We start from the raw sequence: 16,163 nt of genomic DNA, 5'->3' as shown, positions 1-16,163 counted from the left end.
GGGCGTGTAACATCGCTGTGACACTGTCCAATCAGCTACGGTCAGCATTACAGCAAGAGCTGGAGAGAGAGCGCGTGCATGCAGCTCCGCCACCACTAAGGAACACAAGAGGAGAAGAAGAGTGTGAATTCTTCTGCTTCTGTTCCATGGCATTGGAGCTGTGCGCGCACGCACGCTCTCACTCTTTAGCTCTCGGCAGACAAGGACGACGACAAGACTGATCTCTCACCTGAGATCACAGTCTTGTACTTGCCTGCCGAGAACTGAAGAGTGAGAGCGTGTGCATGCGCACATGATCTCCTCTCTCCAGCTCTTGCTGTTGACATTGTCCGTAGCGGATTGGGCAGTGTCACAGCGATGTTACACGCCCCCTTGCCAATTACCGCCCCATTGGCAGTTCATGGGGTTATTTAAATATCGGGTGCCAAATATTACAGCACAGATATCTAAGTAAGGAAAGAGAGTAGGAAAAAAAATATAAAGTGCCCCAGAGTTTGTGCAGCCCTGACCATTACATGCTGCACTCAAATGCAAATGTGTGGGCAGGTGAAAGATTCTCTTTAAGGGCAGATTCACACGAGCGTTGCGTTTTTGCGCGCGCAAACAACGCAGCGTTTTGCGAGCGCAAAAACCATTTGACAGCTGCGTGTGTCATGCGTGTCTGATGCGCGGCTGCATGATTTTCGCGCAGCCGGCATCATAGAGATGAGGCTTGTCGACGCCCGTCACTGTCCAAGGTGCTGAAAGAGCTAAATCTTTCAGCACCCTCGACAGTGAATGCCGAACACAACAGCGAAAAACCTGTAAAAAAAAAAAGATAAAGTTCCTACTTACCGAGAACTTCCCGGCCGTTGCCTTGGTGACGCGTCCTTGGTGACGCGTCCTTGGTGACGCGCCTCTCTTGACATCGGGCCCCACCTCCCTGGATGACGCGGCAGTCCAAGTGACCGCTGCAGCCTGTGATTGGCTGCAGCCTGTGCTTGGCCTGTGATTGGCTGGAGCTGTCACTTGAACTGAAGTGTCATCCCGGGAGGTCGGACTGCAGGAAGGAGACAGGAGTAATCGGTAAGTTAGAACTTCGTTTTTTTTTTACAGGTTCATGTATTTTGGGATCGCAAGTCACTGTCCATGGTGCTGAAACAGTTTAACTCTTTCAGCACCATGCACAGTGAATGTCTTCCGACGTCGCGGACCGGAATTTTTTTTGCCGGGTTCGGCCAAAACGAGTTTGGCCGAACCCGGTGAAGTTAGCTTCGGTTGTCGGGGTTCGCTCCTCGCAAAGACACTCCGTTTGGATGCTTGGAAACAGAAAAGCACGTGGTGCTTTTCTGTTTCCATTCATCCTTTTGACAGCTGTTGCGCAAACACGCAGTTCGCACGGAAGAGCTTCCGTGCGACCTGCCTGGTTTTCACGCACCCATTGACTTCAATGGGTGCGTGATGCGTGAAATACGCAGAGTTATTGAACCTGTCGCGTATTTTGCGCAGCGAACAAACGCTGCGCAAAATACACGGACTGTGTGTACTGCCCCATAGACTTCTATAGGGCATTGCGTGCCGCGCGAAAACCACGCGGTCTACACGCTGCCAAATCACGCTCGTGTGAATCCCCCCTTAAAGTGTAACAACTTTTTAAAAAACTTTTGACATGTCAGAAGTTTTAATCAGTGGGGTCCGAACACTGAGACCCCCTACTAGTCGCTAAAACGAAGCAGCAGAAGTGCTCGGGTGAACGGTGTGCCGCTTCAATTCTGTTTGGCTTTCCTTGGAGCAGTGTACGGGCTCAATAGAAAGTCTAGGAGTACGTACACCGCTCACTCGGCTGAAAGTCGATCATAAATGAAGCGGCACAGCGCTCACCCGACCACTTCTGCTGCTTCGTTTTAGCGATTGGTGGGGGCCTCAGTGCTCGGTCCCCCACCGATGAAAACTTCGGACATGTCACTATGATATATAAAGATAACTATTAATGCGATTGGTCCAAGTTTTATTTACTTTTTATTGAAAATGATTTGTACTTTTTGAGATACAGCTGCTTTGTATCCTGTATACAGAGCAGCTGTATATAGCGCTGAGACCTGAATGCATTAGGTCGGCTATTACTGATCACATCTAAGTTATGAACTTAGATGTGATCGGTAGCAGCTCGATCCTGCAGGACTCGCTGACACTGAATCAGTCAGTCCCCCTGACCTGACAGATACAGGATACAGCGCTATATACATTATATAATATATTTATTTTAATTAGCGGGGGCAGGTTTATGGGGAAGGATTAGGGCCTGTTCACATTAGCGTTGGCTTTCCATTCCGGGGTTCCGTGCGAGGTTTCCGTCGGGTGGACCCCGCAACGGAAAGTCAAACTGAAACCACAGCTTCCGTTTCAGTCACCATTGAAATCAATGGTGACGGAAACATTGCTAATGGTTTCCGTTCGTCACCATTCCGGCAGGTTTCCGTTTTTGTGACGGAATCAATAGCGCAGTCGACTGCGCTAATGGTGACAGAAACGGAAGCTGTGGTTTCAGTTTGACTTTCCGTTGCGGGGTTACCTCCGACGGAACCCCAGAACGGAAAGCCAACGCTGATGTGAACAGGCCCGAAGGCTTCTTTCACACTAGCATTAATATACGTTTACCTCTCCTCCGTCAGAGGAAGAGAGGATCGATATGTTAAACGGAAAGCAACGGTTCCATTAGAATTACCATTGCTTTCAATGGTAATTCTTTTGTATCAGTTGCTTTCCATTTGTCTCCGTTCGCTAAGTTTCAGTTTTTTTAAAGGAAACAAAAGTGCAGTCTGCAGAACTTTTATTTCCGTTTAAAAGAACGGAAACCTAGCGAACGGAGACAAACGGAAAGCAACTGATACAAAAGAATTACCATTGAAAGCAATGGTAATTCTAATGGAGCCGTTGCTTTCCGTTTAACGTATCGATCCTCTCTTCCTCTGACGGAAGAGAGGTAAACGTATATTAATGCTAGTGTGAACAAAGCCCAATACAAGATATTAATATAAAAAAACAAAAAAAAAAAACAAACCCCAGCTGGGATTTGAACCAGCAACCTTCCACATGTAAGGCAGACAAGCTGACCACTACACTATAGAAGCCATTATAGTCAATGCCTGTGAAACTGTAGTAGTTGAGGGTTTATCAGTCTATCCTGTCTCTGCTGCGTGTGGATGGTGACTGGTCAGAGACTCACAGTCAGACTGACTGCCGCATGCAGTGTGCACTGGGAGTGACTGTGAGACTCACCAGTCACAGCTCTGCTTGTAGCTTTCCCACGCTAATAAAGCACAGGAAAGCTACATAGCCAGGAGTATACTGCAAGGGGGGGGGGGTCTGGGCGTTTTACTGACAGCAGAGGGCTCTATAGGGGGGAATTATCCCCCCACCATAGAGCCCTGACTAGTTACTATACTGAAAGGTTAGGGGGGTCTGAGCATCTGACTGACTGCTCTAAAGGGGGGGCAGAATCCCCCCCCCCCTATAGAGCTCTCTGCAGTAAGTCAGACGCTCCCCCACCCACACTAATCCTTCCATTATAGTGATGTGAGGGCTCTATGGGGTGGATTATTCCAGCCCCATAGAGCCCTCTGCTGTCGGTAAAATGCCCAGACTCCCCCTTTGCAGTATACTCACGTCACGGGTCCCGGTCCCAGCAAGGCAGGAACTTACCTCGTGCTGCTCGTTTCTCCTCCTGCAGACATGCTCCTCTCTGGCTGCATGTGCTGTGTACAGCGTCAGAGAGGAGGAGTCAAAATGCCGCCCCCCCCCCCCGTTTGGGTAGGTGGTGCCGCCTGAGGCCGTCGGCTCACCTGGCCTCATGGCAGGTGCTGCACTGGATTAAAGCTAGTATAAAGTCTTACATTTAAGGCTATTTCTACCTTTGTAGGCTTTTTGTTTTTTAATTTAATGTATATCTGATGTGTTTATATACATTTTTGCAATTGACATTTATAACAATTAGATTAGATCGCTATTAGGCCTTGTTCACACAGTGCAAATTTGCTGCAGATTTTGCTTGCATTTTGTAAGTCAAAACCAGAAGTGGATTGAGAATAGCAGACCTATAAATAAGGCTACAAAGTTTTACATAGCCTTTAACTATTAGTCGAATAACAAGTAGCCCTTTCACTAATCTCTTTATATATGGCAAAATAAATTTTCCATTGACATTTCTGTATAAACATTACATTCTGATGTCGGATCCTGATGATTATACAAAGCAGTAATAGTGCTGTACAACAGCTAAATGTTATTTGACTACTTTATGTCTGAAGCTATTATCTGTACATAGAAAAAACCTAAAGCACTCTAGGAACACTTGGAATTGATTTTCAAAATTATTTAATTTTATTCCAAACAGTATTTTTTGGAAAAGCGATGACGTTTCGGCCTATCCAAGGCCTTCTTCACAATCGGTGTGTAATTTTAAAGTAGAGCGATGTAAAGGCGTCTACCAGACGCTCCAAGCGGATCAGTGTGAAGCTATTATCTGGTCACTGTATGGGGGTATATACTTTGTGTGACATTCGATGGTACTGCTACGTAGGTACTTTACCGTATATTATTTTTGGTGGTAGCAGCATTATATAGCATTGTTATTTGGGCCGTACATTATTTTATACTGGATGGCGCTTACACGTAGGCACTGTATGACAGCACACCATATGTGGGAGGCAGCGCCAACGGACAGTTCTGCGCAGGGCACCATCCAGCAGAAGGGATACAATGAATGTAATAGACTACAAGAACTTTCTTTTCTTAAAATCTGTGAATCAATGGACCAAGTTGTAATACTTGGACAAATACTCTTTGGCTGATGAAATGCTTGAGAACTGTTTTTACTACGTGACTTCTGGGAAATGCCAGAATTACATTATATTTCGTACATGGGTGAAGTATAGAAAAGCACTTTCTACATTTGGTGCAGGTACCTTTGATCTACAGGACAGGCAGAGGCGTGTAGACTTCTTCTTTAGGAAATACCCATGCACATTTTATTTTAGTAGATTTAGTGCAAACCAACTTAGACTTTATGCAAACTCATTTCCTTTAGCGTACAAGCTAACTTTCCCTGTTTGGGATTTTGCAGGCATACATTCTTTTGTGACTCATTTCTGACCCGTTGCTACAACACCTTTATATGTGCTTGCAAATAAAGCGGCTTATTCTTGCTGCTTTTCTTTCATTACCTCCGTAGTGATAAATGCAGTGTTTTATTTAAGGTTGGATTCCAGTAATGCATTACCTAATGCTTTATATGTCTGGTATTTGTCATCCTAAAGGGGAACTTCGCTCTTGGATAAAAATCATCACATGGGACAGTGCCATGGGTGTACAAATCAAATATGCTGACTATACATGTGGTAACATATTACAGTACCATAGTCTTATTATTTTCTCCCATCGTCCCCATCTGACGCGGGTGACCTCCACTTGTATAGGGGACTAGTGACCTTATATTCATGAACAGGCCTTCAAGTCAGGATAGGAATGTGAAACGGTTATTAGAATGATAAACATCAATATGCATTAAGACAATGAAAAAACGGCTCAAAAAACGGCTCAAGGAGTGACTTGCACTTCTTTTTTAAGGGGCGTTTTTTACACACCGTTTTTTACACACCGTTTTTAAAAAAAAGCCCGGTGGGAACTAAACGCCATTTTTCCCATTGACATGGCCAGATGTTATGAGGCGTTCAGCTTCCGTATTTTCAGACGTTTTTTGGGGCGTTTACGGCCCGAAAAAACGGCTGAAAATAGGCCCTGTGAACATACCCATACAGTAAAGACGTCCTCTGTCACCTTGGTCTTTAGATTCTGCTTGTGCAAACTCCTCCAAGTGGTTTTCAATAAGGTCTGCCAGCTTGTTCATGACTCTCGATCGCTCCTGAGGGCTCCACGCGGACCAGATGGGGAACGCGGATTTAGCAGCATTGACTGCAGCACCAACCTTTTGAGGAAAAATCTGTTGTTTACTGCACATTAGCCATACATTATTGGGATATTATAAGTTTACTCTTGCTGCCTTTGTTTTTTTTTTTTTACAGTAATCCAAGTACCGGTATTCTATAAATGTACTTTTTCCATATATGAAAAAATTATAAATTCGTCTGTTTCGAGGAAAAAAATGATGTAAATAAAGCAATATTATATTGCATTATATTGTGAAAAACAATGCAACTTTCTAATGTAATTTGAATTTCAATTCCACATCGTTTTTTAAGAGCTCTGCTTGCTGTTAGTGAGTGAAAACATTCTTCTTTTTACATTTAGAGGCTGACATGATAATGTCCTGATGACACAGGTGAATGGCTTATTACGAGACAGAGCTCTGATACACTTAACGAACCATACACCATATGGTGTGAGGACCACAGGCAAACTTGGCATGGACACAGCTGATTTTGATGGATTTTCCAAATTAGTCATGTTCTTTCATGCAAATAACCCATAATCGACAATCTGTCTAATAGTCCTCTTACACGGCCCAACATTGGCCATGTAAATAAGCGCCGATCAACGAGACAGCTTTCACAAGGAGCTAGTAAGGGAACAAGGGAATGTTACTATAATGCCATTACCATCATGTCAGCAGCACATTTTCCTGTTTACACAGGATAGGTGATAAATGCATGATCGCTGGAGACCTCAAGAATCACTAGAACGGGGGTCCCGTGTCGCAGTGAGGAGGATTTTGAATACCTCTCCACTCAATGTTTATGGGCCTGACGAAGACAGTCGAGTACAGCACTCAGCTGTTTCCATCAGCCCCATAGTAATTACATTTTACATTGAAAATCCCCCTTATTTCGATCCTGCAATAAGGAGGAACGGGTGTCGGGACCCCAGTTCTAGTGATAGGTGGGGGTCCCAGCGTTGAGGCCCCCAGTGATCATACTTTTATTACCTATCCTGTGGATAAGTAAAAAAAAAAAGTCCTCAGTGAGAAAATTCCTCTAATGTGTCTTTAAAAACTACCGCTAATATCTTTAGGATGTTTGACTGGGTAAGAGATTGGCCCTGACCAATGTCAGAGATGGAAAATTAGATCGTGCGCCTGAATGGGCACAGGGACTGATGGGATTACAATCTGTGTACCATGCTGTGCAATACATTGGCACAATATAAGCAAGGGGAATTAACCCGCTCACGCAGTTTTGTGGCGTTGACTTGCTATGAAGTTAGGAATAAGCCCGCACTTTCAGTATATTATTGCTATATGAAACATTGTTATACCTTGTATTCCCTGGTTTGAACAAGTGCATCCATGAAAAATTATCTTCCTGCTTTCTGAGACTCATATAATGCAGTTATTGGAAATGGGTTATACCTGTATGGAGACTTCTATAAATAAGGCCGCATGCACACGGCTGCATTACGGTCCGCAATTGCAGATAGTATAGGACACATTTTATTGTATGGGCCAATGACCGCAAAAAAATAGGACAAGGCCTTTGTGGTCCAGGCTACTTAGTCAATGCACATTTTGTATGTGCACGGCCCATGATTGCGGACGGCCCCCGGATGACACTCCACGGCCACGGCCGTGCGCAATATATATATATATATATATATATATATATATATATATATATACATACACATACATACACACATATATATATATATATATATATTATACCGTCAGCTTGTTTCCTGTAGAATTTTATAAAGACAAATAAGATTACTGCAAGAAAATGGCCCCGGTCTTCTCACCTCCTCATGGTCACTATCAGGTACTTGGCAGTAGACTTCACCTGTAGAAGGATCAAATGAATTGATGTAAGATTTAGTTGGGACAAATTTCCCACCGATGTAATTTTGCAGCTTTTTAGTCTCCATGTTAGCAGGAAAGAGCCGTGTTCTGTTGAAAACAGGTAAATGACTCTGGAATTTGGACTGTAAAGTTCATCTGATAATCTCCTCCCCACTCTGCAAATATACAACTTGGAAGTAGTAACTGCTCCCTCGCCAATTCCAGCCCTAATATAAGCGGAATATACAGAACGGTCTACATATCCCATAATGTCATCTTCATTCAAGACCTGGAATGATCAGCAATGTGTAGTAATTATTTATACTATTACGTTCTTTATTATAAATGTAGTATGTATTGAAATATTATTGAAACTTAGATTATGGGTATTTTGCGAACGTCTCATTTACACAGCTGTAATTGGCATCCATGTCACACGGATCCAATATATGGCGTCCATATCAATCTATGGCTTATACTGAACATGATGGAGGCAAATTTATTCCATGAGAAAAACCACGTGGCATGTGCCAATGCATTCCATACTTCAGAGCGATTTTCCCCTAAAATTATTACTACTGTTGTCTCTGTATTTGGATCTGTGCACCGCCGCATAATAAGTGCACTAAATTAAAGGGGTGTTCCCATCTTACACTTTTACGACATATCTACAAGACATACCATAAATGCATGATAGGCGCAAGTCCCACGCTTGGGACCCTCACCTTTCGGGAGATTCCTAAACTCTGATTCAAATTGTCCGTGTTCCCCGTTGAAATCAACAGAGTAGGCCACACTTGTTCGGCCCTCTCCATTGAAGCCTATCCGAGTTACAGAAAGAGGCCAACAAGACTTTTTTTATTTTCTCCAGATAGGAGAGTGCCCCAATACGTCAAACGTGTAAGATGGGAATTTCCCTTTAAAGGGGTTATCAGCAATTAGAAACAGAAAGGGTCTGCTTTATATCCAGAACCCCACAATGGACGTCCATGGGCTTCCGCTGAGGCCCATTCACTTGAATTACACTAAGCTGCAATGCCAAACAGAGGACATGGTCAAGGCTGGCGAATATTCTGGAAATAAAGCAAACTTTTTTTTTTTTTTTTTAAATCTTAAATTGTTTAAATAAAGGTTATACAATATGTAAGTAACTTGACAAAACCGTATAGATTAGGTATATAATGCACTCACCGCATAGGACCATATCCTCATCAGGTTTTGTATATCCACTCTTAGCTTTCAAAACCATGAACTAGAAGTCGAATGCAAAAGCTGCACTAAATCAAGGTGGACTAAAGCCCTGTTGACACGGAGGAATTTGCACGCTGAATCCTTGCACGCTTTCTGTGTCGAGATCTACATGAAAAACGCTTAGATAAAAAAAAATGACATGTCACTTATAGATGCAGCTTCCGCTGTATATTCTGCCGTGAGAGCAGCGCCGCACACAGATTATTCCTTTTGCATGTAGAAAAGTGCCTGTTTGTACTGCAAAACCACAGCAGAAATCTGAGGGTCAGCCTCGAATTTCTGCCGTGGAATCTCGGCCAAATCCACGTCTGATCATTAGTCAGGAAAAATCCATCGTGTGAACAAGGCCTTAGCGTCAATTGACATATTTTTGCAATCTGCGTTCTCATATGTATATAATGTCAGCATGTTGGGGAAAGAATGTAGAAACAGGTGAATTCACAGAGTGATCTCCATCCATGAAAAACCCCCAATGTGCCTCCCACATCAAAGGTCACATCACCCCTTACTCTACATTCACACGATCGTGACAGATTTTGCATGTGTTTTCATGCACTCACAAGCACTTTTTTTTCCCCAATGTAATCGATACGTAAAACACGGACAGCACACGGATGTGCGTCCAAGTGCTGTCCGTGGTTTTCACGCACCCATATAGGACATGCAGTGAGTTTCACGCAACAGACATTCACTGTGTGAAAACTCACGCATGTGTGAATAGCCTCATTGAAAGCAATGGGGCCGCATGCTGTGTGCGTTGTTTCAACGCACAGCACACGGACGAGATTGACGCTCGTGTAAATGGGCCCTTAGTAGCATAGTATGGAAGACTAAAAAAAAGATATATTCTAAGACCATCCAGCTCAATCTATTCTCCTGCAATGTTGAACAAGAGGAAGGCAAACCAAAAAAACAACCCATGAGGCAGAAGTTAATTTTCCACATCTCATGCGAGAATTACACATTGCCTAAGAATTTGACCATGGAATCAGCCTAAAAATCTGCGCCAAAATCCACGTGTTAAACGCGGCTTCTGTTGTTGATTTTGGTGCGGAATTTAACGGTGGATTTCACTCACTTCATTGCAATGAATGAAATTCGTAGTGAAATTGTGCTGCATTTCCACAACAGATAGGGCATGCTATGGCAAAAGCTACAGATTATCTAGAATTTGAGGCAGCCTTTTTACGGTGTGAGTGAATGGGGTACGAACATTGTATTGTACTTTGTTGCTGGAATTCGGTGCGGATTCCCCAAGTGAAATTCCACAAGTACGTGACATGTGAATTCACCACTAGGCTTCCTTCACACATCATTTTTTGTTTGCGGACTTATTGCTTTCTAAACCGTGGTATGTTCACCAACATTCTGGGGTGTATAGACTTCTTGAGACCAAATACTGCAGGCCCAATAGATCTACAACTAGTAAAATCCAATATTCAGTGTGAAGGGTCCCAAGTTGGCCGAAAACGTATTTACTGTTCCTAATAGCACCGTAATTAATTTAGAAAAAAATGCAGTAAAAAAAAGGAACACACATTAACACAAGTTTTTTTTAAAGCAGAAATTAATGAATGTTTATGGGAGACGAACATCAGAAACTGGCTGAAAAAATACCATACCCAGAGCATGCTGTGTTTTGAAGAAAACGCCAGACCCCCCCCCCAAAAAAAAAAAACGTGCACTACTTTCATCCGTTTTGCAAATGGAAACTGCCCATTGAAATCTATGGAGAGTGATTGAAATACGGTTGCATCCGTATTTGACTTATTGCATCATGTCATCCGAATTGTATTTGCTTTTCAAGTGGCTGTCTCATGTCATGTAGTTAAATTTCCTGCTTATAAGCCGACCCATACGGATCCGTAATACCGATGACATACTAATGGCATAATGATGTCCTTTCATCTGTAATACCTACGTATTATTGCAGATCCCTATTATGAACGTTTACCAATACACTTGCGTGAAACAGGCCTTAGGAAAAAAAAATCCTTCCAGACTCCAAATATGGCGATCAGAATAAATCCCTGGATCAACGACCCATCTACAGTATTCTAATAACTTGTGATATTATAACTTTTAAGAAAGGCATCCGGGCCCCTATTAAACGCTTTCACTGAATTAACTTAAATTCCGCAACAAATACGTGATGTGTGAATCCACGCATATTCTGTCAGGTCTATTGGTTAATATTAAAGGGGTTGTCCATGACTCGACGACTGATGACCTATCCAGAAGACAGGTCATCAGCATATGATCAGTGCGAGTCCGACACCCGGGCCCGGCACCGATCAGCTGTTCCGTCTGCCTCCGGGCACCGGATGTTTGGAACGGGATGCATACCATTTAAAACATCCGGAACAGCTGATCGTTGCGGGGCCCTGGTGTCGGACTTCTATTATCTGGGTAATAGAAGTAACCCATAACGTCCTCATTGTGATTTAAAGCCTAATTTATTTGCCTTACCAGAAGATTTTCTGTGTGGATTCTGTTATATTTGGTGGCTTATAGCAAACCTCACAGTATTTTAGGATTGTTTTTTCCTCCAAGAATTTCACACTATCATTTCCTTCACAGATATGTTCTCATAATGTGGGCTTTACTCACCGCTCCTCCTTTCTGGATTTTATGATCCTTTCCGCACAAACTGTAACCATCTAAGTTAACTGTCCAGTCATGGCCAATATCTAGTTTCATTAATAAGTCCCAGTTGTCTATCTACACCATCTTGCCCAGTATATCTGGGGCTGTCCTCCCCCGATCCCTAGTTTAAACACTCCTTCAACCTCCTTGGCATCTTCTCTTAAAACGCAGGGAATATGCGCAGGCACCTAAGTCAGAAGATCGCGTAACCAGTGTCTATGAGCACAGACCCCTAAAATCCTAAACTAAAGGGTGCCTGGAGCCCTTTGGCCCTGCTGAGAGAATTTTACGGGGGACAGTCGGAAGACATAGGGTTTACGCATGTGAACCAAAATAGATCCCGCAGCCTTAAAGCAGGTAGTTTAATATACAGAAAAGAATATCCCATCATCTTAAACTAAACCCAAACACACACAACGTTTATGATCTGCTCAAACCAAGGTTTTTAATTATTCTATTTTGAATCCATGTTGATCACTTAATAAAATTGGCGCACACAGCAAATATCCATTTCTCTTTACTTTTCAATGGTCGGCCATGCTCTAAAACCTAAAAAAAAAAAATTGTAAGTCCTTCAGTTTTGTTCCGCTGCAATTCATCTGCAGCACTAAATATTTTAAACCAAAACTCATTAATATAAAAGGAAAAAAAAAAAAGGACAAGCAGACATTCCAGAAAAGAAAACTGTAAACGTGTCTGCCAGCATCATGCCAAGTCCCAGGTCATTATTAATATAAATTAATTTAGCATTTTGTATGAGAAGCGGCTGCAAGTCATTAATGATATAGGACGGTAGAGACACTTGATGAATGGTATTCTGTTCTTCATGATTCAGGACGAGGTCCCCTGGCTCTTTGTTCTGCGAGATGGCGAGACTGAAGTTTGTCTGCTTGGAACTGTCCACAGTGGCCCTCTGTTTTATGCCTTTTAATTGCACTTTTGTCTTCAGCCATGCATTCTAATGTAGAGAACTGGATGTACTCAACTGATGGCAAGTGTCTCCAGAATGAGTTCAGTGTCATTATTTAATCTGATTAGGATTAAAAAAAAAAAAAAGAATATATCCCAAATTAATATGACAAACATCAAATTGCACCAATCATTATCAGCGATCGCAGTTTTTTGGATGACTATGTCATGAATATGTTTTAGAGTAACCTACGCCTACTGTCTTGCTGCCTGGATAATAAATTTCACCTTGTACCAAAATGTGATGGATTCATTTACTAGCTATACTGATCTTATTGGGAACGCGAGTGCATTCACTTATAGAAGCAGCACATGAAGGGCCAGATTTCTTCCGGCTCCATTACTGCATGCTAGTGTGGTTATTACCAAGCAGGCAGATCCAGCCAATTTCAAGCACATTAATGGAAATTAGAACAGTCTTTGGACTCCTCGCGCTGTGATGTGCGCCTATTGCTCAAAGACCTAATGAAAGGCAACCAACAATGAAAAGTGCACTGCAGCAACCTACCTCTGTGACAACTCCAGCTGCTATAGATGACCCACTGTATCGAAGCATGAACCTGCCCAGCTCTTTTAAGTCTTTGTATAGTTCTAATGCAACAGGTCTTTGTGTCTGCAGCTCTATTATGGCATTCATTCCTTTTGTGAGACATCTGAAATAGTCCAAACAACCTCATGAAAAATTGTACACCAAAAGCCCAAAAAACTAAAACCACTTCACACTGACTAGATAAGTTACGACAGGATATGGACAGGAGTGGACACACCAAGTGTGCAACGGCATATGGGCCCAGTAGGTTAGGGATTCCACTCGGACCCTCAAAGCAGATAGCAGCTTCCTACTGTCTATTAGACCGTATCTAAGGGACAGAGCTAAAAAGATGTCGGAACTCACAATTACTGGTGAATTGGAAGAGTAACATAAGGGCTGCTCTATGCTCAGCTATTAAATAGAAAGGGTCCATATACTGTTCTTGCACCGGAGCCCCCTGCTGTCTGTGCCCACAATTGGTTATAGGAGATAGGGCATAGTGACGGGGATCATGTTATAGGAGTTTAGGCATGATAATCGCATACACACTCTCTTAAAGTAAGTATGACTAGAGGGAGAAGCTATCAAAGCTACAGTGTGGGATTAAACCTTTAGGTTTTTGGTAAAACGTTCCTTTCAGGATACAATAACCATCAATAAAAATAAAAAAAGGGCAGCAACTTTGATCCGACTCCGAGATTAACATTGTTTAGACCTGGTTCATAAACATTAGCAAGATTAATAGGATTGCTAGTAATAACTTAAAAGGGATATAAACTAGGTAAGTTAGAGCACTTTCCATGTTCACAATTTGCAGAATATGTTGCGTTACAAATGATGAAAGTAACATCTTGAGATACTCTGGTTGAGAGGGAGGCACAGACGTTCGGGCGAGCAGCCCTAAAAATGGACCCAGATCAATGGAAGCAGCCGAGTCCTTAGAGCTGCTGGCACGGATGTCGCAGTAATGGAATCTCTGCCTCCCTCTAGGTCATTATTTTGACACAATGTAAATTGTGAGCACGATAACGGTCAATAATAGCATAACAATCTAGTTAAAGTAAGGGAAAAATAAATACGAAGACTGAAAGGAGATGTCCACTTTGTATGACCTGATTTACAGGGTGTCCTACTGCTGGGATCCCCAGCAATCAGCTGTAATATATGGGGGAGCTGGGCAATTCCCCTGCAGCACCACAGTTCCCCTTGAAATGAATGTAATGCAGAGATGTGCCGGCTCCTTCAGAGCTAGGGACTGTCTTCTCTTAATAGAGAACATGTAAATGGGCTTTCTAAACAAAATAACCCCTTTTTAGTCACCTGACATTAAGGGGTATTACGGTTGCAACAATTAAAGGGCTATGTTTTGTATAATGAAAAGTTTTCCTATTATATTTTCTTTATCAGTTCCTCCAGATCTCCGCTTGCTGTCATTCAATACAAACCTTTATTGATTTTCATCCAGTAAATAAAAACCCGTCCTGCTCATGTGATGGACACAACTTGGCACAGTTACCAGAGCTGTGTCTTGTAACAAGCTGAGCACATGCGTTTCCATCACATTACCAGGACAGATTTTTATTCAAAAGAGCGCAATTAAGGTTCCGAATGAATGACAACAAGCAGAGATCTTGAAAACTAAGAAATTCATACAGAAAGTATAACGGAAAAACGTAGAACTTTTCATTTTACAAAGACTAACCTTTATTTGCTGAAAACAGAATTTGTGGAGTTCCATGAGTTGGATGAAAGGGGTCATGCACATTAAAGTGCCAGTGCTTTAAAACATCAACATTATGCCAAAAGAACATGTTGCTTGGCAGAGCGCTGCAGAACCTAATTTTTTTGTATACAGTACAGTGGCATATACTCAGAACCAATGCTCTCTCACTTTGGCTTTTTCTTAACCACTTCGCCTGTGCTCTTGTGCAGCACACTGATCAGCTTCCGGATAGTGGCGGGCTCACTCACAGTTTGGTAGTGTATAATAACCTGGATTTGGGAAAAAAATATACAATTCATTGTATAAAACACATCTGAAATAAAGCCATTAGTTAAAAAAACACCAAAAACAGAAGTACAGATGGGCATTATGGCTACCAAAAAGGCTTCAATCGGACTGCCTTGCATTAGCCCTGGGTTAAATAATAAATGATGTAAAAGCCTAGAGCTGAAAAAGTTCTGTAAAACCCATTGTGCAATGTTAGTCCATCACTGAACATACCAGAACATCATATACTTACTGGAAATCCCTGTGTTATAGGAACATCAAAATTAAAGATGAGAACTCTGGCTCGGAAACGTGTGCAGGCTCTGATAGGTTCACTGGGACTGCAAAACACAAAGCCCACGCTGCAAAAGAGAAGAAAACTCGCGGTCAGGCTGTGGTGCACAACGGCCGTCATACGGACTCCTAAAGGAAGGGAGGCGTCTGTGAACTAAGATCAGAAATGTGATTACAGCCAAACATACACATTAGATACCGGTCAGCTGAACAGCCATGCCCTCCGACTCGCCCACGAATATGCATGCCCAGGTCACATTTTTATTTCAATAGAGAGGAACCAATGAATGGGCATGTGCCCGCATCCACATCCACACAACTAGAAGAAGTTCCCTTGAGAAGTACTTCTCAACAGAACCCGTGAACAGATTGCAAGATAAAGATTCCTTATTAGTGATGTCATTTGTGACCTGAGCACAAGCCACACAGGAAAGTCACCCAAAGCACAGACACACAAGTTTCATGGTCTTATGGCTCTTTCATCAAGAAACCATCTTGCCACTTCAAAGAGTGCCACCAATTGCTGTAGTTTGGTGCCTGGCATATGGTATACAGATTGCATCATGTAATGTAGTGTTTTATGCTGGGTTCACACAGGTCAGTATGTTCCTAGAATTATTGCACTTTTCAGTACTGCAACTGTGGTTTATAATTTCATGTGTATGATAACAAATGTGTATAATGTCCTTATTTACTTTTAGTTACTCTTAACT

At 42.5% G+C, this 16,163-nt stretch overlaps 2 protein-coding genes across 3 annotated transcripts in view; both read right to left on the bottom strand.

Annotated features, from left to right (window-relative positions):
- Positions 1-7,896, bottom strand: part of ALDH8A1 (aldehyde dehydrogenase 8 family member A1) — a 30,655-nt gene extending 22,759 nt beyond the window's left edge. The window contains exons 1-2 of the mRNA XM_075862508.1: positions 7,729-7,896; positions 5,815-5,962 (exon numbers count right to left, since the gene is read on the bottom strand). Of these exons, the coding sequence (XP_075718623.1) occupies positions 5,815-5,962; positions 7,729-7,854 (274 nt within the window). The 5' untranslated portion in view covers positions 7,855-7,896. The remainder of the gene's footprint in view (positions 1-5,814; positions 5,963-7,728) is intronic.
- Positions 7,897-12,084: 4,188 nt separating this feature from the next.
- Positions 12,085-16,163, bottom strand: part of HBS1L (HBS1 like translational GTPase) — a 113,419-nt gene continuing 109,340 nt past the window's right edge. For both annotated transcript variants that reach the window (XM_075862506.1, XM_075862505.1), the window contains exons 15-18: positions 15,410-15,518; positions 15,058-15,158; positions 13,143-13,287; positions 12,085-12,695 (exon numbers count right to left, since the gene is read on the bottom strand). In XM_075862506.1, coding sequence (XP_075718621.1) covers positions 12,687-12,695; positions 13,143-13,287; positions 15,058-15,158; positions 15,410-15,518 — 364 coding nt within the window. In that variant the 3' untranslated portion in view covers positions 12,085-12,686. The remainder of the gene's footprint in view (positions 12,696-13,142; positions 13,288-15,057; positions 15,159-15,409; positions 15,519-16,163) is intronic.

This window comes from Rhinoderma darwinii, chromosome 4, assembly GCF_050947455.1.
Source record: "Rhinoderma darwinii isolate aRhiDar2 chromosome 4, aRhiDar2.hap1, whole genome shotgun sequence".
Classification (NCBI taxonomy): domain Eukaryota; kingdom Metazoa; phylum Chordata; class Amphibia; order Anura; family Rhinodermatidae; genus Rhinoderma; species Rhinoderma darwinii.
This window is presented reverse-complemented; position numbering and strand designations above follow the sequence as displayed.